Source organism: Symphalangus syndactylus, chromosome 11 (genome assembly GCF_028878055.3).
Source record: "Symphalangus syndactylus isolate Jambi chromosome 11, NHGRI_mSymSyn1-v2.1_pri, whole genome shotgun sequence".
Taxonomy (NCBI): Eukaryota; Metazoa; Chordata; class Mammalia; order Primates; family Hylobatidae; genus Symphalangus; species Symphalangus syndactylus.
Genome location: NC_072433.2, coordinates 132,839,407 through 132,866,634, shown reverse-complemented (window position 1 = coordinate 132,866,634; position 27,228 = coordinate 132,839,407). Strand labels below are relative to the sequence as shown.

The 27,228-nt window shown below is 49.1% G+C and overlaps 1 protein-coding gene and 1 non-coding gene across 4 annotated transcripts in view; both read left to right on the top strand.

Annotated features, from left to right (window-relative positions):
* Positions 1-9,979: 9,979 nt before the first annotated feature.
* On the top strand, positions 9,980-10,052 carry TRNAM-CAU (transfer RNA methionine (anticodon CAU)). The gene has a single exon. It is a non-coding gene; the product is annotated as a tRNA-Met (tRNA).
* Positions 10,053-10,256: 204 nt separating this feature from the next.
* Positions 10,257-27,228, top strand: part of FBXO31 (F-box protein 31) — a 57,957-nt gene continuing 40,985 nt past the window's right edge. The window contains exon 1 of one of the 3 annotated variants that reach the window (XM_055232698.2): positions 10,257-10,681. In XM_055232698.2, coding sequence (XP_055088673.1) covers positions 10,330-10,681 — 352 coding nt within the window. In that variant the 5' untranslated portion in view covers positions 10,257-10,329. The remainder of the gene's footprint in view (positions 10,682-27,228) is intronic. The other 2 variants (XM_055232697.2, XM_063613032.1) reach the window with 2 other exon arrangements.

Sequence of the window (27,228 nt, the reverse complement as noted above, 5' to 3'; positions counted from 1 at the left end):
AACCCCATCTCTACTAAAAATACAAAAATTAGCCAGGTGTGGTGGTGGGCGCCTGTAATCCCAGCTACCCGGGAGGCTGAGGCAGGAGAATCGCTTGAAACCGGAAGTCAGAGGTTGCAGTGAGCCAAGATCGTGCCACTGCACTCCAGCCTGGGGGAAAGAGCGAAACTCCGTCTCAAAAAAAAAAACAAAAAAACAAAGAAAGAAAATATATTTCTCAAAGTGGTTTTATACAGTTGGGATTTCTTCTAGAGAAGCCAAGTACTGTCATAGATCGTTGTATAATTAATTACTCCCACCATCAGAAGAATGATGTTAGTTGTAGTTCTTTATTGTACCACTGTTTATTTTATTTATTTATTTATTTATTTATTTATTTATTTATTTGTTTTTTGAGACAGAGCCTTGCACTGTTGCCCAGGCTGGAGTGCAGTGGCGCAATCTCAGCTCACTGTAACCTCCACCTCCCGGGTTCAGGTGATTCTCCTGCCTCAGCCTCCCCAGTAGCTGGGATTACAGGTGCCTGCCACCATGCCCAGCTAATTTTTGTATTTGTAGTAGAGGCAGGGTTTCACCATGTTGGCCAGGCTGGTCTTGAACTCCCGACCTCAGGTTATCCACACGCCTTGGCCTCCCAAAGTGCTGGGATTACAGGCGCGAGCCACTGCGCCCAGCCAATTCTACCACTCTTTGTGAAATAACGGTGCATTTGTGCAGGTGGCACTTTCTGTCCTTGATTTTTTTTTTTTTTGGTCATAGTTCCTTACCTCAGACATCTCTGATAGTCATACAATTAATAAAGAAGAGTACTTAAACATTCTCTCTGGTTTCCAGATTCCCAAATTTTTAACCTCTAACGCTGTGCCTTCACGTGATCTAGGACAGAGTTCAGAAGATGTCTATAGTCTGTTGGTTTGTATTCTGTGAAAATAGAAAAAAAAATCCGGTAAACGCGTATTATGTACCTACCTTCCGGCAAACACAAAAGTATCAGTTTTGAAGTCTTAAAAGAGAGTGGAGTCTGTGTTGCTTTCTTTTCTGGATTTTTACGATATTAAGTATTGACTGGTGAGTGCGTTCTTGGCTGAGTTGCTGCTTTGTAAGAAATGGGCTTTTTCTTTCTCTTGCTGGACAACTGTTCCAAATGCAAGAAGAAGGGAAAAAATCAATATCTGGCATATGGAGATGGGGGAGGGGAAGCAGAGTCTCATATTTTCCTACCCTTGGGCATCCATAAAGCTTTACCAAATTACTCCAGGCCTTGGGTTCATTGCCAGAGGAAGTAGCATCGACAGTTGTGTAGTAATGGGCCAGGGTTACTCTGCGTGTTTTTGAAATATAGGACTGAAGTCCACATTTGCAAAGCTGACACTTCTACGCCTAACTTCTAATTCCAACTTGAATCTAAAGCCACATATCCTTCCATGGCTTTCAGAAAAGAATCCAAAGCGATTGGGGTATAAAGATGGCTCATAGGTTTCATCCCCGTGTAAGAATAACACATTTAGTTAAATAATATATAATTATATCTATTGTATATATATTATAATAATGTACATTCATATACAAATAAATATAAGAAACAACTTCATGTAACTTTTGGAAGCATAAGTGTGCTTAAGTATTTATGAAACATTTCATGTGACCCAAAAGACTGCAGTTTAGTAGAAATTTAATGTAGTGAACGATATTCAGAGTGGTAAATTAATATTACTCATGAATTACTTTAAGCTAGTTAATATAAGCGTAGTGTAATATAAACGTTAATGTTCCCTGTAATAATCCATGTAAAGTAGAAAAGGAAGAACACATCTTTCATTTTAATTTACTGAGTGTTTTCTCTAGGAATTTCATGGTGCCTTTAAACTACCAAATAATCATTCATTCTTGAAAGTCCAGAAGTGGCACCCTATTCCTTTTTTCATACCATGAAATGACCATAACCGTGGGGAAATGATGTAACTGCTAAGAATTGAATGTGATGGCCCAGCATGAGTGATGTAAGTGGCTGTAAATCATGTTGTCTAGCTGTGTGTAAGAACCTGTCAAATGAATCACAAAACATTAACCTGACCTACAAAAAGCATCGGGGTTATTTTTTGCCACACTCAATATGGACGGCAAGTCACGCGGAGACTTTGCTCCGGGCCTCAGGCCTCCTGGGCCTCTCCCTCCTCTCCTCTTTCTGATTGGAAGAAAGAGGCCACCGGCTTTGTTGTCTGCACCACTATAGGCCCAGTGTCCTATCCATCGTGGTGTCATCGCTTTGCTCTTGAGAGCAAGTAAACAAACAAGTATTGCTCAAGAGGAGTGCAGGGAGCTATTCTCAGAAAGGATTTGGTCGGGAGGATTTAGGGGTTGACACTGAATAGACTGCAGTCTTCAGAATGTCTTCCCTGGATTCTCCAGGGAATAAGTAGCCGGAGCAGGCTGTATGTTGAGTGTCCCCCTCCCCAGGGAAGTTTGGCCTGTTCAGCTTCAAGAATCTGCAAAGTAAGGCCGGGCGCGGTGGCTCACGCTTGTAATCCCAGCACTTTGGGAGGCCGAGGCGGGCGGATCACAAGGTCAGGAGATCGAGACCACGGTGAAACCCCGTCTCTACTAAAAATACAAAAAATTAGCCGGGCGCGGTGGCGGGCGCCTGTAGTCCCAGCTACTCGGAGAGGCTGAGGCAGGAGAATGGCGTGAACCCGGGAGGCGGAGCTTGCAGTGAGGCGAGATTGCGCCACTGCACTCCAGCCTGGGCGACAGAGCGAGACTCCGTCTCAAAAAAAAAAAAAAGAATCTGCAAAGTAGAACGCGTGGTAAAGCATTGACAAATCAGTCACGAGATCCGCAGCTGTAGTTCTTAAATGAGTGTGTAACACCAGGTGGAACGGGCTGAGGTTCCACTATGTTTTTGTTTGCCTGTTTGTTTAATTCTAAACAAATTCTGTAGGACTGCTGTGTTTATAGTTTTTGCTCCATTCCGGGACTGTTAACGTGTGCAACTGTGGAGGCTCCATCAGCCCGCTTATTTTAAACTGCAATCCTCTTGTTCAAAGTTTGAATATTTTCCCTTCTTTCCAGTTAGTGTGACTAGTTCTTTTGAGCAGTGGGTAAGATCCCATTTTTTTCACATTCGGATTTTGAGAACTCATTGGGATACCGTTAACGTGGCTTTCTTACTTTCTTTTTTTTTTCTTTGAGATGGAGTCTCACTCCGTCGCCCAGGCCAGAATGCACCGATGCCCAGCGCATGTGCCATAATCTCGGCTCACTGCAAGCTCCGCCTCCCAGGTTCACGCCATTCTCCTGCCTCAGCCTCCCGAGTAGCTGGGACTACAGGCGCCCGCCACCACGCCCGGCTAACTTTTTGTACTTTTAGTAGAGACAGGGTTTTACCCGGTTAGCGAGGATGGTCTCGATCTTCTGACCTCGTGATCCGCCCGCCTTAGCCTCCCAAAGTGCTGGGATTATAGGCGTGAGCCTTCGCGCCCGGCCCAGTTAACGTGGTTTTCCTCAGTCCAAGAAATACTACTTGTGACCTTTGAGGCAACCAACTGGAAAATGCCCAGCCCTATATTCGACTTATTTCCTTAGATGTTATCAGTTGTCACTAACAAAGAGGTCATTATTGTAAAGCCTCATAATAGTGTTAAAACAAATGATCTCTTCTATCTAGTTCTTCCTCGTTTTAGAATGCACGCACCCTCCTTATTCTTTAAAGGATACATTTCTACATAAAGGATTGTAAACGTGTTCCAAGGATGTATTAAGCTGTCAGGATTCAATGTGTAGTAGTTTTCTGCTGGCACTGTCTTTCCCCTTGGGTTCCTTCCCACCAACAGGTATTGCGGAAGCTCTCACAGTCATTCTTTTCTTTCTATTATTATTATTATTTTTGTAGTGATGGGGTTTCACTTTGTTGCCCAAGCTAGTCTCCTGGGCTCAAGCAATCTTCCCCGCTCAGCTGCCCAAAGTGTTGGGAATCTCGGTGTGAGCCACCACTCCCAGCCTTTTCTTTCTATTCTAAATGGTCAGTGCTAATTCCATCCTTCCACAGCTTTGGGTACATGGCCTTCCATTATTCTTGCTGTCTGTCTTTTGTCCCGCTAATCCTGTGCTTTTCATCCTTGGTTATTCATATATCACCAACCATCTTCTATGGTTACCATTTTCTTTCAAACAGCTCATTTTATATTTAAGGTATATTAAAATAGATTTGCCATTTCAGTAATGACCCTGCAATCATAAATTTGATGTACTAGTTACATGTCTCAAATACTAAACCACAATAAAGGCTGGGTGCGGTGGCTCATGCCTGTAATCCTAGCACTTTGGGAGGCCAAGGTGGGTTGATCACCTGAGGTCAGGAATTTGAGACCAGCCTGGCCAACATGGCAAAAACTCATCTCTATTAAAAATACAAAAATTAAGGCTGGGGGCGGTGGCTCACGCTTGTAATCCCAGCACTTTGGGAGGCCGAGGCGGGCGGATCACGAGGTCAGGAGATCGAGACCATGATGAAACCCTGTCTCTACTAAAAATACAAAAAATTAGCCGGGTGTGCTGGCGGGCGCCTGTAGTCCCAGCTACTGGGAGAGGCTGAGGCAGGAGAATGCCGTGAACCCGGGAGGCGGAGCTTGCAGTGAGCCAAGATTGCGCCACTGCACTCCAGCCTGGGCGACAGAGCGAGACTCCGTCTCAAAAAAAAAAAAAAAAAAAAAAGCAAAAATTAGCCAAGTGTGGTGGCACTCACCTGTAATCCCAGTTACTCAGGGAGGCTGAGGCAGGAGAATAGCTTGAAATGGGAGGTGGGGGCTGCAGTGAGCTGAGATTGTGCCACTGCATTCCAGCCTGGGTGACAGAGTGAGACTCTGTCTCAAAATAAATAAATAAATAAATAAAAATGTTTCTGTACCACATAAAATCGTCCTGCATACAATTCATTTGCATACCACGCTGCTCACTGAAGCCTGAGCTGGCTTCCCAAAACACCACTTTCATCACTGTGTCATTCCCGAATTTGCGAGGGCTTCATCTGGTCTTCCACGAGTTCGCATTCTAACTCCATCCTATATTTTATCTCTTTTTCTTGTCATTTTTCTTTTCCATCCTATATTTTCAGCTTGCGCTTAGACCACACCCTGGACTGAACCAGCCTCCTGTTTCCCTCAGGCCTCCTGAGTCCCTGATCTCCGGCAAGTGATGCTCCTTCTCACCATTGTCTATGCCATTGTCTTGAAAACTCCCTTCCTGGCCTCGCCTACTACATGAGCCAGGGACAACCAGCTGTCCTTTTTTTTTTTTTTTCTTTTTTTTTTTTTTTTTTTTTGAGAAAGAGTCTTGCTGTGTCACCTAGGCTGGAGTGCAGTGGCTCAATCTCGGCTCACTGCAACCTCTGCCTCCCGGGTTCAAGCAATTCTCCTGCCTCAGCCTCCTGAGTAGCTGGGATTATAGGTGCCCGCTACCATTCCCGGCTAATTTTTGTGTTTTTTTTAGTAGAGACAAGGTTTCACCTTGTTGGCCAGGCTGATCTTGAACTCCCAACCTCAGGTGATCTGCCCGCCTTGGCCTCCCAAAGTTCTGGGATTACAGGTGTGAGCCACCACGCCTGGCCGCTATCCTTTTTTTCTAGAACATTCTCCCATCAAGTGTTCTCCTCCTGGCTAACTCCAAATTTTCCTTTTATTTATAAATGTTATTTCCTCAAAGAACCTTTGATCATCCAAAGTCTGGTCTCTGTTATAAGATCTTGTTAGTTTTACTTATTGTTAGAGCATTACAATTTATAATTTATGTATTTATCTATGTGGTTACTTGTTTAATGGCTGATCTCCCTGGTAGACAGCAGGATGTTATTAGTTGAAACTATTTTTTTTTTTTTTTGAGCCACCGTGCCAGCCCTTTTTTTTTTTTTGAGATGGAGTCTCCCTCTATGATCCAGGCTGGAGTGCAGTGGCACGATTTCAGCTCACTGCAACCTCCACCTCCTGAGTTCAAGCAATTCACCTGCCTCAGCCTCGTGAGTAGCTGGGATTACAGGCACACACCACCACGTCCGGCTAATTTTTTTTTTTTTTTTGAGATGGAGTCTCACTCTCGCCCAGGCTGGAGCGCAGTGGCACGATCTCAGCTCACTGCAAGCTCTGCCTCCCAGGTTCACGCCATTCTCCTGCCTCAGCCTCCTGAGTAGCTGGGACTACAGGCGCCCGCCACCAAGTCCGGCTAATTTTTTTGTATTTTTAGTAGAGACGGGGTTTCACCATGTTAGCCAGGATGGTCTCCATCTCCTGACCTCGTGATCCACCCGTCTCAGCCTCCCAAAGTGCTGGGATTACCGGCGTGAACCACCGCGCCCGGCTGACGTCCGGCTAATTTTTCTATTTTTAGTAGAGATGGGTTTTCACCGTGTTGGCCAGGCTAGTCTCGAACTCCTGATCTCAGGTGATCTGCCCACCTCGGCCTCCCGAAGTGCTGGGATTATACACGTAAGCCACCGTGCTCAGCCTACTTTTTAAAAAGAAAGACATACATATATTTCTGTAGATATATTTGGAGCTTATGTTGAACAAGAGAATATTCCAAATTGCTAATGGTGATTATCTTGAAGGATGTGAGGGGATTGAACGGTGATCAACAAAAATTTTTGTTTTACCTGTAGTGTTTGTGTTAACAGTGAGGAAATATTTATATATTATTTGTATAATTAAGAATGAAGCCAGGTGCGGTGGCATGTGCCTGTAATCCCAGCACTCTAGGAGGCTGACCCGGGCAGATCACTTGAAGTCAGGAGTTAGAGACTAGCCTCGCCAACATGGTGAAACCTTGTCTCTACATCCCTGTCTCTTCTAAAAATAAAGTAGTGAGGTGTGGTGGTGCACACCTGTAATCTCAACACTTTGGGAGGCAGGAGGCGGGTGGATCACTTGAGTCCAGGAGTTCCAGACCAGCCCGGGCAACATGGTGAAACCCCATCTCTCCAAAAAAACAAAACAAAACAAAACGAAACAAAAAAATCAGCCTTGATGATGCTTGCTTGTAGTCCTAGCTCAGGAGGCTGAGGTGGGAGGATCACCTGAGCCCTGGAGGTCAAGGCTATAGTAAGCTGATATTGTAGCAGAATGAGCCGCAGACAAAACTCCTCAGACACCGGATTAAAGAAGGAAGAGGTTTATTATTCGGCCAGGAGCGTCGGCAGACTGGCGTCTTAAGAGCTGAGCTCCCCGAAAAAGAAGTTATTGGCCTTTTTAAAGGGTTACAACTTTAAGAGGTCCACGTGAAAGGGTCATGATACATCAAGCAAGCATGGGAAATGTGACTGGGGCCTACATGCATCAGCTAACTGAACAAAAAGTTTCACAATGCTTTTTTTCATAGTGTCTGGAATTTACACATAACACAAGTAGTTTAGGTCAGGGATTGATATTATTATTATTACTTTTTTTAACTCCTATGGCCGGGTGGTGGTGCCAAGGTTGTCTGGCTATTTATCTTACTTTTGTTTTTTTCCAACTTTTTGCTTTTTCTCTCTTCCTGTCTTGTGAACTAGGCAAGGTGGGGGGAGGAGGGCAGCAGGAGTAGTAGTGGTCTCCTTCCTTAATATTGCACCAGTGTACTCCAGCCCGGGTGACAAAGCAACACCCTGTACGGGGAAAAAAAAAAAAAAAAAAAGGCCGGGCGCGGTGGCTCACGCCTGTAATTCCAGCACTCTGGGAGGCCGAGGCGGGTGGATCACGAGGTCAGGAGATCAAGAACATCTTGGCTAACACGGTGAAACCCTGTCTCTACTAAAAATACAAAAAATTAGCTGGGCGTGGTGGCGAGCGCCTGTAGTCCCAGCTACTTGGGAGGCTGAGGCAAGATAATCGCTTGAACCTGGGAGTTGGAGGTTGCAGTGAGTCAAGATTGCGCCACTGCACTCCAGCGTGGCAACAGAGCGAGACTCCCTCTCAAAAAAAAAAAAAAAAAAAAATTGGTAGTAGTAAATAATACTGGTAAAGTCACCTGGCACACGTATATACACAATATATGCACTGAATAGATGTTCATGGTGGTCACTGATTCATCCAACAATGATAAATTATGCAACTACTATGTGCCAAGCACTATGCTGTGTCTGTGGCTATAACTATTAATAGAATAATAGTTCCAACTAGGCTAGGTGTACTGGCTCATGGCTCATACCTGTAATCCCAGCACTTTGGGAGGCCAAGGCGGGTGGATCACCTGAGGTCAGGAGTTCGAGACCAGTGGGCCATGACCTACCTGTGAATAAGTGGGTCAACCTTGTGAAAGGAGTTTGCTTTTAGGTCACTGGAAGGAGGAGCATTCTGACAACTGGGGGATGGACTGAAAAACAAGGAAAAACAAGAGTAATCAGTCAGGTACTGTTTTTCAATAGTGTGGGCCTGAGATGCTCAAGGTTTGGACATAGGCGCATCTGTATAGATTTTTTTTTTATTATTTTTTGGTTTTGGTGGGGCTTTTTTTTTTTTTTTCTGAGATGGAGTCTTGCTGTGTCGCCCAGGCTGAGGTGCAATGGCGCGATATTGGCTCACTGCAAGCTCCGCCTCCGAGGTTCACGCCATTCTCCTGCCTCAGCCTCCCCAGTAGCTGGGACTACAGGCTCCTGCCACCACGCCCGGCTAATTTTTTGCATTTTTTTTTTAGTAGAGATGGGGTTTCACCGTGTTAGCCAGGATGGTCTCGATCTCCTGACCTCGTGATCTGCTCTCCTTGGCCTCCCCAAATGCTGGGATTACAGGCATGAGCCACTGCGCCCGGCCTTGGTGGCGATTTTTTTTGAGACAGGGTCTTGCTCTGTTGTCCAGGCTGGAGTGCAGTGGTGTAATCACAGCTCACTGGAGCCGCCAACTCCCCGGCTCAAGCGATCCTCCCAACTCAGCCTCCCGAGTAGGCACCACCATGCCCAGCTAATTTTTAAAATTATTTGTAGACATGGGGGCGTCTCACTATGTGGTTAGGCTGGTCTGCAACTCCTGGGCTTAACGGATCTACCCGCCTCGGCCTCCCAAAGTGCTAGAATTACAGGGGTGAGCCACTGCGCCTGGCCTGTGTGGTTTGTTTAAGAGACAGGGTTTCACCATGTTGGTCAGGCGGGTCTCAAACTCCTGACCTCAGGTGATCCACCCTTCTCCGCCTCCCAAAGTGCTGGGATTACAGACGTGAGCCACCGCGACCAGCCATTTGTGGCTATTTTTGTTTGTTTTGGACACAGGGTCACGCTGTGTTGCCCAGGCTGAATGCAGTGGCGCCATCACGGGTCACTGCAGCCTCGGCCTCCTGGGATCAAGCGATCCTCCCGTCTCAGCCTCTCTTTTTAAAATTTTGTTTTGTAGACGGGGTCTCGCTTGTTGCCCAGGCCGGTCTAGAGCTCCTGGCCTCGATTGATACTCCCGCCTGGGCCTCCAAGAGATGGGGTCCGAGGCGAGCCCACGGCGACGTGCGCCGCTGCTCTGGTGAGAGGACGCCTTCGCGGTCACCACCAGCGGACCTGGAAGACGACCCCCCTCCGCGGCCTCCGTGGAGCCCCGCTGGAGCAGGCGTGCGCGGCTCCCAGCAGCTGCAGGAACTAGCGCCGTTTGGGCGGCGCCGCATGGCAGGGCCTCCCCTTCCAGACCGGGCGCGCATCCCCGGATCTCTTGGGCCGCGCCGGCCGACGCCCCTCCAAGCCCTCCCCGGGGCTTCCGCAGGGAGCTCGGGACCCCCGAAGGTCCCTGCAGAGCCCCGCAGCGCGGGCCTTTTGGTTACCATAAGGCGGAGACCATGGAACGCCCGTTGTTTCGATGGACAAAAGGGTTTCTAGGCGCCCTTTGGGGGTCTGGCTGCTGTCTCTGTATTTGGAGGCTGTAAGGCGCATCTTTCTACTCACGGGCCGGCGCGGCACAGTTTCGGGCGCCGGAATTGAGGCGCACGGACGCGAGGGGCGACCCCTGTCTCCACAAAAGCCGCGGCGCAAAGGGGTTACCCAGCAGCCTCGTTAGCGCAGTAGGCAGCGCGTCAGTCTCATAATCTGAAGGTCGTGAGTTCGAGCCTCACACGGGGCAGCTTGACGTTTTGCACTCGGCGCCACCACTTTCTTTTCCCATGCCCGCCACGGGCGGCGCCCTCAGGCCGGAGAGGATGGCAGCGGGGCCGCGTCCCGGAGGTCGCCGCCCGGCGGGGAGGGGGTGGTGCGGCCGGGGCGGAGCTCCAGGTAGGGGCGGGGCTGCGCTCTCCAGGGGGCGTGGCGGGCTCTGCGGCGGAGGCGTGGCTCGGCGTCGCCGCGGCGGGGCCGCGCTGGAGCGTGCGTACAGGCGGCGGCAGTGGCCGTCACTGGGCGGCATGGCGGTGTGCGCTCGCCTCTGCGGCGTGGGCCCGTCGCGCGGATGCCGACGCCGCCAGCAGCGCCGGGGTCCGGCCGAGACGGCGGCGGCCGACAGCGAGCCAGACACAGACCCCGAGGAGGAGCGCATCGAGGCTAGCGCCGCGGTGCTGGCCGGGGTGGGGGGCGGCTTGTGCGCGGACCCCTCGCCGCCGCCCCCGCGCTGCTCGCTGCTGGAGCTGCCGCCCGAGCTTCTGGTGGAGATCTTCGCGTCGCTGCCGGGCACCGACCTACCCAGCTTGGCCCAGGTCTGCACGAAGTTCCGGCGCATCCTCCACACCGACACCATCTGGAGGAGGCGTTGCCGCGAGGGTGAGCGCGCGGGGGCGGCGGGGCCGGGAGGGGTGGAGGTCCCGGCCGGGTGGAGTCCTCGGCAGATGGGCGCGGGGCCCGGCGATGTGGTGTTTCGGGTGTGGGTGGGGAGCGGCCGCGGTGCCACCACGTTGAGGGGGCCAGGGAGGTATTTGAGGGGGTTAGGGAGGGTCTGAGGGGTCCAGGGAGAGGCAGACGGGGCTACGGAGGGGTTGAGGGCGTCAGGGAGGCATCGGAGAGGCCCTGACGCGGGGCACAGGACACCACGGGGCCGAGGCCGTGCCGGGAGCTGGGGCTGGGGTCCCCCGAGGTCTGCGCGGGCCTAAGCTGACGTCTGGGGGCCGCCTCCTCTGCCCCTGCCTTGGAGGCGAGCCGAGGGTGCCTCGCTGGCCCTGACCAGACACGAGGTGAACTTGAAGAAATCGGGAGCAGGCCGGGCGCGGTTTCACGCCTGTAATCTCAGCACTTTGGGAGGCCGAGGCGGGCTGGTCACCTGAGGTCGGGAGTTCGAGACCAGCCTGGCGAGGATGGTAAAACCCCGTCTCTATTTAAAAATACACAAAAATTAGCCGGGCGTGGTAGCGGGCGCCTGTAATCTCAGCTACTGGGGAGGGTGAGGCAGAAGAATGGCTTGAACCCGGGAGGCGGAGGTTGCATTGAGCCAAGATCCGGGCCATTGCACTCCAGCCTAGGCAACAGAGTGCGACTCGGTCTGAAGCAACAGCAACAAAAAAAATTAGGGGAGCAGAGGAAGCCCAGTGTCGGGGGCTCCTGATGGTGGGGGCGTAGAGAGACGGATGGATCACAGCCGTGCGGGCTGGACTTTTGCCTTCAGCAATATTGGAGGTAACAGATCACAGGAGGAGATGTTTATTTTATCTGGAGTTCAAGGCTCTCTCTGTTTAAAGGTTGACAGCTCTTTGATGTTCAAGCAGCTCATATTTAGGTAAAAAGGACAGGTTAGAAAACATCCAAACGATGCAGAACAGCAAAAGGAACAAAGTAAATACCATCAGAGACCCCAGCAGTCAAAGATAAACCACTCAACATTTTAAAAAACCTCTGTCATGTGTACCTTCTTCCCTAAAGGATATAATGCCGTATATAATCTCTTAGAGACAGTGTAGTATAAACAGTGCTACGTAGTATTTCACTGCCTGCATATAGCACAGACTCGTCCTTCACTGATAAGCTTTGAAGTCTGCATTTTTTCCATGCATAAACAGTGCTTTGAAGACTGCTTTGTGCATTTTATAGAAATTTAGGAGATTGACATGTATCCTTGGGAACTTCTGAGATTGTCTTGATGGGGTGCACTTCCTTCTTTTTTTTTTTGAGACGAAGTCTCACCCTGTCACCCAGGCTGTGGAGTGCAGTGGTGCGGTCTTGGCTGACTGCAACTTCCGCCTCCCAGGTTCAAGTGATTCTGCCGCCTTAGCCTCCGAGTAGCTGGGACTACAGGTGCGTGCCACCATGCGCAGCTAATTTTTGTGTTTTTAGTAGAGACAGGGGTTTCACTATGTTGGCCAGGATGGTCTCGAACTCCTGACCTTGTGATTTGCCCGCCTCAGCCTCCCCAAAGTGTTGGGATTACAGGCGTGAGCCCCCGTGCCGGCTGGTAGGGTGCACTTCCTCAAGTGGGATTGTGGATTTGCAGGACTGCATGTTGATGAAACCTTTGCAACCTATTGTCGGGCTCTTTTGAGTTTTCACCCCAAGGAGGTCTGCATGAGAAGATCCCTTTCTTCAAGTCCTCCCGGAAAGTAGAGTTCGTCATAAATTATTTTTGTTGCTTAATGGTCAAGGCCCCAGATTTGGAGTCAGCTGACTTGGGCCCCAGCCCAGGCTCTGTTTATCTGCTGTGAGATCCTGGACAAGCTGCTTCACCTTCCCAAGTCCTGTTGGAAGCATGGGTGGGAAGTGCTGCTCCCGGAGGCGCTTGGAGGGTGAATGAGGTGATGCATGTGAAGCCCTCTCCCCTAAATGGTAGCTGGTGGGTGTTGATAATTCTTGGCTATTTTTATTGTGCCTTTTTGCGAATTTCCTATATCTTTTTTTCTCTTAAGATGTCTATTTTTGTCTTTTTCTCTTAGATTGTCTATTTTTGTCTTACAAATTGTGAGAACTGAGTATTAGTAATACAAAATTTTTGTCATGTACATGGAAAGTAAAGTTCTTTTTACATTTTAAAATTGAGACAAAGGCAGTTCCACTTTCTCTTTCCCTGTGAAGTCTACCCATTTGCTCTGGTTGGCACTGTGTGTAGCTGTAAGACTCAGATTCCCCACGGATGTGTCCTTGTGCTTTGAAGTTTCTCCATCAGGCAGCCAGACCTGTGTGGTGACCTCTGGGGGGGTTTGTTTGGGAAACCGTAAGGTATATATGGCTCAGCAGAGGGATGACAGAAGGTTTTTTGTGTAATCAAAAATTCAGAGGTATACCGTAGAATAGAACAAATGGAATTACAACTCAGAATAAGCTCTTAGAATTGCTAACAGAAATATGAAAAGTCCTGATGGAGATGTAGAAAGCGACTGGGGACAGATATAGGACCCTTCAATCCTTTCTTTCCCGCTGCTGCGCTTCTCAGCGCAGCTGTCCTGGGGCACCAGAAACTGTGACTTGGAATGAAAGCATCTTGTTCACCCAGGTGACCTGCTAACGTGAGAATTCTCATTTTGGGACATTAAAAACACACTTTGGCAGGCCAGGGCTGGCGGATCACTTGAGCCCAGGAGTTCAAGACCAGCCTCGGCAACATGGTGAAACCCCCATCTCTACAAAAAATACAAAAGTTAGCCAGTCATGGTGGTGCGTGCCTGTGGAAGGCTGAGGTGGGAGGATCACCTGACCCTGGGGCGGTCGAGGCTGCAGTGAGCCGTGAACATGCTACTGCACTCCAGTCCGGGTGACAGAGTGAGACTCTTTCGCAAAAAAAACCCATGAAAAACAAAAATGATGAACCAGGCATGTTTCCAGCCATCCCCAATAAAGAACTTTAATCATTTGTCATACTTGCTTTTGGTTCCTTTGTCTTTTTTTCTTTTTTGAGAGGTAGTCTCGCTCTGTCACCACGCTGGAGTTCAGTGGTGCATTCTTGGCTCACTACAACCTCTGCCTCCTGAGTTCAAGCAATTCTCTTGCCTCAGCCTCCCAAGTAGCTGGGACTACAGGCGCCCGCCACCATGCCCGGCTAATTTTTGTATTTTTAGGAGAGACGGGTTTTCACCGTGTTGGCCAGGATGGTCTTGATCTCCTGACCTCATGATCCGCCCGCCTTGGCCTCCCAAAGTGCTGGGATTACAGGCCTGAGCCACCGCGGCAGGCCTTTTTTTTTTTTTCTTTTGGAGCGGAGTCTCGCTGTGTCGCCCAGGCCGGAGTGCAGTGGCCCACGTTGTATTTTTAAGTTCTATTCATGTTAACACATTTTAGTTCTGTCTTTTTAAATGGTATGCTGGCCAGGCACAGTGGCTCATGCCTGTAATTCCAGCACTTTGGGAGGCCAAGGCAGGCAGATCACCTGAGATCAGGAGTTGGAGACCAGCCTGGCCAACATCGTGAAACCCCGTCTCTACTAAAAATTCAAAAATTAGCTGGGTATGGTGGTGGGCGTCTGTAATCCCAGCTATTCTGGAGGCTGAGGCAAGAATATTGCCGGATCTGTCCCACAGACCCTGGCTGATGGATAAAATGAGTACTGAGACACAGGTGTGCAGTGTAAGAGCAGCTAGGTGACTTCCTGGCTCTAGTGGCCAGAGAGCAGCCTGGAGAAGCTGGAGCTGCTTTTTTTTATTCAGTGCAGGCACAATGCGGAAAACCTGGGGCAAACACAACCTGCAGGTAATTAACATTTATTGTTCCCCTTTCAGGGAACATCATGTGCTGATGATCAAAGGTCAGTTCCTGGTCAACAGAAGTAAACAAGCCTGTTTAAGATAAATTCCTCCACATTCCTTGTAACTACCCCATGCCCTCTGCCTGAGGGTTATAGAAAAGCTGCCTTCAGCTATTCTCCCCCAGGGCTCTGCAGAACCTTCCCACCTTTCAGAAGGTTTGCGTCCTTTCCCTTTAGTTTTTCCCACCACTCTGACTGATCTACAGAGAATTGCTTGAAGCCGGGAGGTGGAGGTTGCAGTGAGCCAAGATCATGCCATTGCACTCCAGCCTGGGCTACAAGAGTGAGACTCCATCTCAAAAAAAAAAAAAAGAGGGGGGGGGGGTATGTGATGGTTCATAACTCTGAGTGGTCACAGAGTTATTTTGCTTATTTTTATTTTTTCACTAGGTGCAGTGTGGCAATGAACTCTCGTATCTTTGGATGCTTATATTTTTGAACATTTCTATGAAGATTATATCCAGGAGTGGTGTTGCTGGGGTAGGCAGGGGTGAGATAAACAGTTTTGCTAGATGCTTCCCAGAGTGATTTCCCTTTGTACACTTGTCACCAGGCCATGGATGGGCAAGTCACAGAGTGAGAAATTTAACTGCCCAGATGCAGTATTGCACAGTAGCTGCCGTGTGTCTTCCCAGCACTTGAAGTTTCTCATTTAATCCAGTGAATTCTCTAATTCTGCTAAATTCTCTCTAATTTTAATGATTCGTCTTTAAAAATTGATGCCAATTTGGGTGAATTTTATTCACCATTTATTTTGCATTTTTATTTTGTGCCATTTCATTTTGCATTTGCCTGGTAACTAGTGAGGGTGCACATTTAAAAATATATTTATTGACCATTTGGATTTATTTTATTTGTTTATCTTTCATTTTTGCTCCTTTTTTCCTTTCTTTGATTTGTGGATTTTATTTATGTAATCTGCATAGATTTCTGGTTTTGTTTTTTTTTTTTTTTTTTGAGATGGAGATTCGCTCTTGTTTCCCAGGCTGGAGTGTGCAGTGGCGCAATCTCGGCTCACCGCAACCTCTGCCTCCCGGGTTCAAGCAATTCTCCTGCCTCAGCCACCTGAATAACTGGCATTACAGGTGTGCGCCACCATGCTTGGCTAATTTTTTGTATTTTTAGTAGAGACTAGTTTTCTCCCTATTGGTCAGGCTAGTCTTGAACTCCCAACCTCAGGTGATCCGCCTGCCTCGGGCTCCCAAAGTGCTGGGATTACAGGCGTGAGCCACTGTGCCTGGCCTAGATTTCTGTTTTTTTATATATACATGTTTTTTCTTTTTTCTTTTTTTTTTTTCAGACTGGGTCTCTTTCTGTCACCCAGGCTAGAGTGTAGTGGTACAGTCACGGCTCACTACAGCCTCAACCTCTCAGGCTGAAGTGATCCTCCCACCTCAGCCTCCCAAGAAGCTGGGAGTACAGGCGTGCACCCCCACACCCAGCTAATTTTTTTGTATTATTTTGTAGAGATGGAGGTCTCACTGTGTTGACCCTGCTGGTCTTGAACTCCTGGCCTCAAGTGATCCGCCCGCCTCGGCCTCCCAAAGTACGGGGATTACAGGCGTGCGCCGCTGCATCTGGCTTGTTTAATATATTGCAAAACGTTTTCTCATTTTCTATAGTTATTTGCTTTTCAACTTCATTTGTAGTGACTTTGGCAAAATTTCCAATTTTTTTGGGGACAGGGTCTCCCTCGTGATGTCACCCAGGTTGGAGTGTAGTGGCACTATCATGGCTCACTATGGCCTTGACTTGTCAGGCATAAATGATCCTCCCACCTCAGCCTCCTGAGTAGCTGAGACTATAGGCACGTGCCAACACACCTGGCTAATTTTTGTATCTTTTTTGTAGAGACAGGTTTTTACCGTGTTGCCCAGGCTGGTCTGGAACTACTAGGCTCAAGTGATCCGCCCGCCTCGGCCTCCCAAAGTGCTGGGATTACTGGCGTGAGCCTCCGTGCCCAGCCTAAAATTTCCAACTTTAATCAAAATTATAGATTTCAAACTTTATGCTTAAATGATCAGTTTACACCCCAAAGTTACGAACATGGTAAGCAGCTAGATTTTCAGTTTCACGAGTTCATTGTGGCAGCTTTAATTCCACCTCATCTAGGTCAGGCATCAGACCGTGGGCAAGCCTGTGTGGTATTACAGGTGTCTTACTTTGTTAGTCTAATTGTGTTTGGAAATAACAGATAGGAATAGTCGTATATGAGACAGATCTGGTCTTAGTTCTCTGAGCCCCGAAACTTCATCTTTCCTAAAATTTGGTTATGGTGGATACTGATAAGGCCAAGGGCAGGCCAGTTCAAGTGAGAAACAGGGCTGGCCCCAGCCTTGTCAGCAGGAGCAGAGCTTGGGCTGCCTGGGAGGTGCATGGTCCTTGCCCACCTGGCATCCTGGCAGGGGTATAAGGGTGGCTCCACTTTTTAGTGTCTTGGGGGGTGGTGAGTGAGGCTGATTTATGTGTTTACCACCCAGTGTTTACTTGTCTGCTTTCTGTATTTATTTTCTTCTTTTCACAGATGTTGAATACTTTCTATAATTTAATAATGGGGCCAGGTGTGGTGTCTCATACCTGTAATCCCAGCACTGTGGGATGCCAAGGCAGGCAGATCATTTGAAGTCAGGAGATCGAGACCAGCCTGGCCAACATGGTGAAACCCCGTCTCTAATAAAAATACAAAAATTAGCTGGGCGTGGTGGCTCACGCCTGTAATCCCAGCTACTTGGGAGACTGAGGCAGGAGAATAGCTTGAACCTTGGAGGCAGAGGTTACAGTGAGCCGAGATCGTGCCACTGCACTCCAGCCTGGGAGACAGAGCAAGGCTCTGTCTCAAAATAAAAGAAAAAAAAAAAGAAAATTGAGTTTCCCAGAACAGAAAACAAGCAACAAAAATGGGAGTGGGAAAAAGGGAACCTCTGCCTGTCTTTTAATGCTTCAGATAATTTTGGGCCATGACTGACTTTAGGATGTGGGTGAGGCGTGCGTGTTTAAGGCTCTTTCTAAAGGGATGGGATGCTGTGGCAGTGGAGGGCAGAGGGAATACACTGGCAACTGTAAATGAAGTGGTTATTTATTATATGTTTGGTCAGTGAGAAGCTGAAGATTTCTAGTGTCCTGTTGGCAATAGTAAGTTGGTTATTTTTATACTACTGTGGCCTCTCTGGCCCCTGCATGTCGGGAAGTGGAGTGACTCAGGCTAAGGGTGGTGGCGGGGGCAGCTTGGAGCTTGTGGGTTAAATCTTTTCTTTTTTTTTTTTTTTTTTTTTTTTTTTTTTTTTTTTTTTTTTTTTTTTGGAGACGGAGTCTTGCTCTGTCACCCAGGCTGGAGTGCAGTGGCGCAGTCTCGGCTCACTGAAAGCTCCGCCTCCCGGGTTCACGCCATTCTCCTGTCTCAGCCTCTCCGAGTAGCTGGGACTACAGGCGCCCGCCATCACGCCCGGCTAATTTTTTTGTATTTTTAGTAGAGACGGGGTTTCACCGTGGTCTCGATCTCCTGACCTTGTGATCCGCCCGCCTCAGCCTCCCAAAGTGCTGGGATTACAAGCGTGAGCCACCGCGCCCGGCCAAGGGTTAAATCTTTTCTAATAATGTTTCTTTGGGCAGGTGAAGGGAGTTCCCACTGAAAGCCATGTCTGTGCTTCTGATGTTGGGGCAGGCAGATCACAAATAAGTGCTCCTTCTCCGGATAGGAAACAAAACCAAGCCCACTCCAGCCTGCAGGGCCTGGCAGGGTGGGTGTGGGACCCTTCTTTGATGTGTCGCCCTCTTGGCCTCTGGCAGTTCCTTGCCTGAGGACTGTAAAGAAGCCTTCACTTTCTGGGGTGCTGGGGCAGGAGCTGGCTGTCTCTTGCTGTGGCCCTGCCTGGGCTTGTTTTGGTTAGTCGTTGACCGTTTAGTTGATGTGTTGTGAAATGCCAGCCCGTTTTGGCACTGTTCATTTATTTATTTACTTATTTTTTGAGACGGAGTCTGGCTCTGTTGCCCAGGCTGGAGGGCAGTGGCATGATCTCGGCTCACTTCAATCTCCACCTCCCGAGTTCAACCGATTCTCTGCCTCAGCCTCCCAGGTAGCTGGGATCACAAACACGCACCACCATGCCCAGCTAATTTTTGTTTTTTTGTTTTTTTTTTTTGAGATGGAGTCTCGCTCTGTCGCCCAGGCTGGTCTGCAGTGGCGCGATGTCGGCTCACTGCAAGCTCCGCCTCCTGGGTTCACACCATTCTCTTGCCTCAGCCTCTCCGAGTAGCTGGGACTACAGGCGCCCACCACCATGCCCCGCTAATTTTAGTAGAGATGGGGTTTAACCGTGTTCTTGATCTCCTAACCTTGTGATCCGCCTGCCCCGGCCTCCCAAAGTGCTGGGATTACAAGCGTGAGCCACCGCACCCGGCCTAACTTTTGTATTTTTTGTAGAGCCGGGGTTTTACTATTTCAGCCAGGCTGGTCTTGAACTCCTGATCTCAGGTGATCTGCGCCCTGGCCTCTCAAAGTGTTGGGATTACAGGCGTGAGCCACTGCGCCCGGCCGGCTCTGTTCATTTATGAGCTACTTCATGAAGTCTGCCTAAAGCTGATACGCTTTGGAAATTCAGAGCATGATTCTGAATCAAAATATTCAAATAATAACAAAAGATTACATTTAAAAACAGGAATGACTCAGGCGCGTAGTCCTCCGTGAACTCAGGAGAGTGAGGCACACTAGCCAGCATGGTCCCTACAGTGCCTAGTTTTGAACTTAGAATTCATAGCTTGCCATTTCCTCCGTAAATGGTCGATACTTTAATGGTATGTGGAATACTATTTGTACACCATTTTTGTCCTTTGTAAGCCTAAGGTGGGTCTAAATTTCATCATCGCTAGAAATACCCTTTTCCTATACAGACAGTCGGACTTAGGACTGTCCGGCCGGCATGAGAGTCACACGCATTCAGCAGGAACTGCTGCGCCTGCCCATGCAGCCATTCTGTTCCCACTTTCAGTGCAGTACCCAATAAATCACAAGACAGTCAACGCTTTATTATACAATAAAGTGATTTTCAATGATTTTGCGCAGCTGTAGGCTTAGTTAAGTGTTCTGAGCTCATTTAAGGTGGGCTAGGCTAAGCTGTGATGTTCTGTAGGTTAGGGGTAGTCAAGTAGTCAATGCATTTTCAACTTACCACGTTTTCCTCTCTTTTTTTTTTTTCTTTTTGTTGAGACAGGGCCTCACTCTGTTGCTCAGGCTGGAGTGTAGTGGCACGATCATGGCTCACGGCAACTTTGACCTCCTAGGCTCGAGGAATCCTCTTGTCAGCTTCTCAAGTAGTTAGGACTGTAGGCATGTGCCACCATACCTGGCTACATTTTTGTATTTTTTGTAGAGATAGGGTCTCACAGTGTTGTCCAGGCTGGTCTGGAAGTCCTGGCCTCAAGGGAACCTCCTGCCTTGGCCTCCCAAAGTGCATTACAGGTGTGAACCACCATGCCCGGCCTTCATATTTATAGCGGGTTTATTGGAACGTAATCCTGTCACAAGTTGAAAAGCATCTGTACTGTCTGATCTGTATGATAAAAATGAGAAATATAAAGCCAGTACTTAATGTTGTTTTTGAATGCAGAAGAAAGTGCTGTTTCTGTTCTCTTTTGATTTGCTGATGCACAGTATGAGAGCTATGGCTTTGGTTAAACGTGGCTGAAACTGGAGGGGTCATGTCGGGAAGAAGTGAAAGGGGCAAGTTAATGGTTTAAAACTTGTCTTGGCCGGGCGCTGTGATCCCAGCACTTTGGGAGGTCAAGGCGGGCGGATCACGAGGTCAGGAGATGGAGACCATCCTGGCTAACACGGTGAAACCCCGTCTCTACTAAAAATACAAAAAATTAGCCGGGCGTGTTGGCGGGCGCCTGTAGTCCCAGCTACTCAGGACGCTGAGGCAGGAGAATGGCATGAACCCAGGAGGTGGAGGTTGCGGTGAGCCGAGATCACGCCACTGCACTCCAGCCTGGGGGACAGAGAAAGACTCCGTTTGAAAAAAAAAAAAACAAAAAAAAAACACTTGGCTTTAGGGCGTGGTGTAGCACACTTGTAGTAGTCCCAGTTCCTCTGGAGGCTGAGGGAGGCTGGAGGATTGCTTGTGCCCAGGAGTTCAAGGCTGCAGTGAGCTTGTTCATACCGCTGCACTCCAGCCTGGATGACAAAGTGAGACCCTGTCTCAAAAAAAAAAAAAAAAAAAAGTTGGGTTCCGGTATATATATATATACTTTTTTTTTTTTTTTTTTTTTTTGAGATGGGGTCTTGCTCTGTTGCCCAGGCTGGAGTGCAGTGGCATGATCTTGGCTCACTGCCTGCTCCGCCTCCTGGGTTGACGCCATTCTCCCGCCTCAGCCTCCTGAGTAGCTGGGACTGCAGGCACCCACCACCACGCCTGGCTAATTTTTTGGTATTTTTAGTAGAGATGGGGTTTCACTGTGTTAGTCAGGATGGTCTCCATCTCCTGACCTTGTGATCCACCTGCCTCGGCCTCCCAAAGTGCTGGGATTACAGGCATGAGCTGCCGTGCCTGGCCGGCTTCAGGAATTGGCTGGGTGCTGTGGCTCACATCTGTAATCTCAGCGCTTTGGGAGGCTGAGGCAGGAGGATCACTTGAGGCCAGGAGTTGTAGACCAGCCTGGGCAACATGGCAAGACCATGTAAAAAAAGAGGCCGGGCGCGGTGGCTCACGCCTGTAACCCCAGCGCTTTGGGAGGCTGAGGCGGGTGGATCACCTGAGGTCAGGAGTTCGAGACCAGCCTGGCCAATATGGTGAAACCCCGTCTCTACTAAAAGTACACAGATTAGTGGAGCGTGGTGGCGTGTCTGTAGTCCCAGCTACTTGGGAGCCTGAGGCAGAAGAATTAATTGCTTGAATCCAGGAGGCAGAGGTTGCAGTGAGCCAAGATCACACCACTGCACTCCAGCCCTGGTGACAGAGCGAGACTCTGTCTCAAAAAAAAAAAAAGAAATTAACCAGGTGTGGTTGCACAACACGCCTGTGGCCCCAGCTACTCAGGAGGCTGAAGTGGGAGAAACTGGAGCCCAGGAGTTTGAGGCTGCAGTGAGTTGTGATCTTACCACTGCACTCCAGCCTGAGTGATGGAGTGAGACCCTCCCTCTAAAAAAACAAAAAGAAATGCTTCATGATTCTTGTTAGCAGATAGTTGTTGAGCCCACTGGTTCTGATGGAATGGGTGGCGGGTGGGCAGCTGGATAAACGCACTGTCCAGACAGCAGCAACACCGTGACTGAGCCAGGAGATGGGAACACTGGCCCCTATCCTGACATGCAATGGGGTCTCAGCACTGTGGGGAAAGCCTTTTTCCGTTTCCTCTGCCTTTCCACTGGGAAGGAGGGCAGTTCTCTATATTTTTGCAAGTTGAATCTCATCCACCACTGTCTAGAGAAACGTAGTCATTTCACTTAGCAAAGCACAAGGAGAATAAAGGAAAATGGTGCTTATTAGGGGAACACTTTATTTTTCCCTGCTCTGTTGCCTAGATTGGAGTGCAGTGGCATGATCTCGGCTCACTGCAACCTCCACATCCTGGGTTCATACGATCCTCCTTCCTCAGCCTCCCCAGTAGCTAGGACTACATGCATGCACCACCATACCTGGCTAATTTTTGTGTTTTTAGTAGAAATGGGGTTTTGCCATGTTGTCCAGACTGGTCTCGAACTCCTGAGCTCAAGCAGTCTGCCCACCTTGGCCTCCCAAAGTGCTGGGATTACAGACATGAGCCACTGCACCCAGCCCAAACGTTTTTTAAGACTATTATTTTTTTAAGTTAAAAAAAAAAATTTAAAAACGAAAGTGAATTTGGCACCCGGAAGGTGTTGAGTCCAGGTTTCCCCTTCCCCACTTCTCACGGGACACGCCCTGAGACTTGCCCAGGAGAACAGATTGGTTGCCAGAGTTCCTGGCGCTGCACGCCCACTGATCCTGTTTGTAATGCAGTGACGTAATGCATCTGAGGGTCTGGGGTTTGTCTTTCTGTCTGGAAAGGGCATGTACACGCAGGGCATCTTGGGATCTTGGAGCGGAACAAGTGTCCTCTCAAAAAACAAGTGTGTCCCTGCTGTCTCTCCCCTTTCTGGATCAGCGTCCTTTGACAGGAACGCCGTCCCTGGCCACCGGGATGATGGAGAGAATTAGCCACGACTCATCAGGCCTGCCTGGCATGAGTGGAGGAAGAGGACGCGTCTGAAATCTCGGGAAGGTCCTGGGTGATAGGATTGTAGAGTCAGACTCACAGAAGGGTCGTGAACAGTGTCACCGAGTGATTGTTTGTGCCCTTTGGGAAGGAGTGGTATCGGAGATGACCACTGCACCTTAGCGAGAAGGGACTCCCTTGGCCAGTGGGTGCCTGTTGTGGGTGCCAGAGGAGGGGCGGAAGTCCTGGCTGGAGGAGCCAGGCTTCTCAAGGCTCCTGTCCACACGGAGACTGTCACTGCAGGGATGAGACTGAGCAGGAGGCACCCTGGCTCAGTGGTCACCTCATTGTTTAGCACCCGCATACTCTGGTGTTTGATAGGAGACGCCTGGGGGCTGCGCCCAGGCTTTGTTTTTTCCATTCCATCCTGAGGGGACGCTGACTGCGGGAGTGTTTGCAGATCTGCTGCATTGTTTAAAAACAGCAAGTTTTCCATGCAGTCAGGCTGGTGGCTGCAGAGCTGGGAGTGTTGGGCAGTGCCGGGCCGCAGTTGGGGCGCTGTTCTTGGAGCCCGGGGGCATGTCCCCTCCTGCCACCGCCAGCTCATTCCCTGTGCCTTAACTTCGTTTTTAGCCTCAGAAGCAGAAAAATTTAAGCCATATTTCCTACGGATTGCAATTATCCCCTAATTTAGCGCAAATACATACGCAGTCTTTCCAATCAGTGTCGTCTTTTGGTTTTATTTGGAAAACTGAGCGTAAAGCAGGTAGGTCACCAGCCAGCAGGTCCCTCAGCACTCGCCGCCCCCTCTTCTCCCGGCTTCACTCTGCTCCAGGGAGGCTGAGGCCCAGCAGTGTCCCAGGGGCCACAGTGGCTGCCTCTGCCTGTCTCACAGAGCCCTCTCCCTCGGGTTCCCTGCCTGCATGTCGAGGGTCACCCCACTGGCTCCTCAGTCATCCCCACCCACAGGCTTCTATTTCCCTGGGTCTGGCGGCTGGGGGCTGGCACATCCCTTCCAGCTGAACTCTGCAGTGCTGACTGCGGTCCCTGGTGTCGAGTGCCCCAGGGCCGGGCAAAGCTCTCTCCACACTCAGGCACCTGCCAAGTTGCCCCAGATGGCATCTTAGTGTGGTGCCTTTCTCAAGTGGTGCTTTTGGGAGGATGATGCCAAGTGCCTTCTTACTGCAGTCCCCCCTAGTGCCAGTGCCGTGCACAGAATAGTGACTGTGTGTGTCCCTGTCCCTCCCATCCCAGTGTGCTGAGTGCGGGCTCGGCCACGCTGGCCAGGGTGCCACTGCCCGTCCTCTTCATCTTCCCTTCCTGGGGATAGGGAGTGCTCACAAAGCAGATGAGTCTTCCCTGGGCCACTGAGAGGGAGGGGAGAGTGGGACAGGGGGACAGTAAGGGCTCTTCCAAACCATTCCCACCAGAGAGATGGACTAGATGCAGGCCCCATGCGGGCCTGTGCTGCAGGGACGGGGTTTCCAGTAAGCGCCACCCACTCAGCAATGAGCTCTGTTGGACAAGAAGACCGTGTGCAGAGGTTGGTGGCGCCTGGCAGTTGAGTCATGAAAGGATACAGCTTCAGTGTAGCTGGACTCAGGTCAGGTCACTGGGCTGTTTTCTTCCTCTTGGCAAAACAGCTTTTAAATAGCATTTTTTTTTTTGAAATTTTCTTATTTATTTATTTATTTTTGAGACGGAGTCTCATTCTGTCGCCTGGCTGACAGAAAGTGAGACCCTGTCTCAAAAACAAGAGAAATTTATGAAAAATAGTCACGCTGTGGAAAACAGTATTGTAGTTCGTAAAAAATTTAAACTTAGAAATGCCACGTGATCTAGCAAGTCTCCTTCTGGGTATATACCCCCCAAAAAAGAAAGGAAGGGACTCAGACATTTTGACACCTATGTCTGGAGCAGTTTTATTCACAGTAGCCAAAAGGCGGAGCCATCCCAAGTGCCCATCCATGAATAAACGGATGAACACACTGTGGTCCCCGCAGGCTGGAATACGATCTATTCTTAAAAAGGGGAGGAAATCCTGGTGAGGCGCGGAGCTGAAGGACATTATGCTAAGTGAAATAAACAGTCACCAAAGGACAAGCACAGCATGGTTCCACTCGGATGAGGTGCCTTAGAGTAGTCAAAAGCAGAGACAGAAGGCAGAATGGTGGGTGCCGAGGACGGGGCTGGGGAAGTGTGGAGTTGCCACTCTGTGGGGACAGAGTTTGTCTGGGAAGATGAAAAGGTTCTTCGCGTGGATGGTGGAGGAGGCTGCACGGCGATATGGAGGTGCTTAGTGCCCCTGAGCCGTACAGTCAACAGTGGGTAAAATGGTAGCTTTTATGTTTATTTTTACCATGATAACAAAACTAAATTGCCACTTCAAATATTCCGATCAGAAAATGTCCTCTGACATGAGCAAATGAAAAAAATAAAAAATAAAATAAAGGCCGGGTGCAGTGGCTCACGCCCATAATCCCAGCACTTTGGGAGGCCAAGGTAGGCAGATCACTTGAGGTCAGGAGTTCGAGACATGGCGAAACCCCGTCACTACTAAAAATACAAAAATTGGGCAGGTGTGGTAGCGGACACCTGTAATCCCAGCTACTCAGTAGGCAGAGGCAGGAGAATGACTTGAACCCGGAAGGTGGAGGTTGCAGTGAGCTGAGATGGCGCCACTGCACTCCGGCCTGGGCAACAAGAGCGAAACTCTGTCTCAAAAAGACAAATAAACAAAAAACAAACCATCTAAATTAAATCCTTAGCAATCAGAACAGCTGCTTCACTAGATTTTGCCAACTGCCAGTCATGTTGGACTGAGGTTATCTGTTCCTCTTTCTGAAGCTATTAAGATCAATAATTACCCAGAACACTTCCTCTTATAAAGGCAAAAAAAAAAAAAAAAGGTAATAGATTAGTAAGGAAACTTTGAGAAGGACACTGTGCACGAACAGCCTGCAACACTGAACCTGTTGCCTGGAAGCGGGTAGGCAGCACAGGTCAAGGTGTCCGTCTGGTGTGGGGTTGGGTCTGTGCAGCACGATGGGAGTGAACACTTGCCAGTCTTTCTGGAAGGAAGGGTGCATGGTTGCTGGAAAGGACACTGGCCTGAAAGCTGTCTTAAGGGCAGTTTCCCTTGATGACTTATGAGAAGGTTTATAGAACAATAAAAGGATGTGTAATTGTTCTTAACCCCTGTTTTTTAAAAGACTTTTTTCATCGTGTGGAAAATACCGAACATTCCTTATAGGAGCAGTTGGGTCAGAATGACATTTATTCTCCACTGGTTCGTTTGTCATGACCTTTTGGTGACAGTAGGAAAAACCCACTAAGGATTGTTGTATTCATTAGCACTGTGCCATCATTTTTGTGGCATTTTCGTGGATGCTTTATCAAGTTGTCGAGTTCATCTCCTACCTGGTATTAGCAATACATTTGCTGGTGAGGTATGCAGAGAATGATGGTGGCCATGGGTTCTGTCGATGTGGCTATCGTCGCTAAAAACCCTGGACTCATTCAGAAGTCCAAGCAGTTAATGAAAGGCTACGTGCATTGTTTCTGTCAGGTTAGAGGATGCATTGGGCTCAGTGAAAATTCATGAAACTAAGTCACCAGCCTTGAGCAATCTGAGCAAAGATAAGCTGCCTCAGGAACAGTATTGACGGCTTGCAGAGGACTGGCTTATGACTTCAGGCGGCGTAAACAACAAGCACAAATGGATGGGTTTTCCAGTGTCCACCCATCTAGCCATTGGCGCAGGGAATCAGAGCATCTTGCCTGCAGCATTAAGGCAGCTATGAAAATGCGTCAGAGGAGAAGCACCCCCAGTCCAGACTGCTTTGTCAGTGAGGTGTCATGTGCACTGGTGGCATCTGGAACCTGGAAAAGGGCTGTCCTTTAAACCACGCAGCAAACTGAAGCTCCAGTCTCATTATGCAGTCATGATTTTGAAGTGCATCATTTGTGTAAGAAGAGGACAAAGTACTTATGGAGAGTCAGAGGAAATAGTGGCAGCTGACTGTTGGGTCTCAGGAAGAGCCACCTGATCATCAGGGCACTGGCGGGACCCCCTGGGAATCTTGATGTTCTTTAGTAGTCGGGGGGGTGGTGCGGAGCTCGGCTCAGAGCAGGTAGGCCAGTTGTTATTTCCTGACTTCACTGAATGTGACCCACTGAGCTGGTCTGAGGGTGAGTGGTCTGCATGGGTATTGACAACCCACAGTCCCTCAGATTGACAACCCATGTTACATGCAAGTATCATTTCATCCCTGCTTTGGATTCACAAACACCATATTTGTTTCTGGTTTTTTGTTTTTTTTTTTTTGAGACAGGGTCTCACTGTGTTGCCCAGGCTGGAGTGCAGTGGCTTGATTGTCACTCACAGCAGCCTTGAACTCCTGGGCTCAAGAAATCCTCCCACATCAAAGTGCCGGTGTTACAGGTGTGCCACTGCACCTGGCTAATTTTTTAAAAAAATATT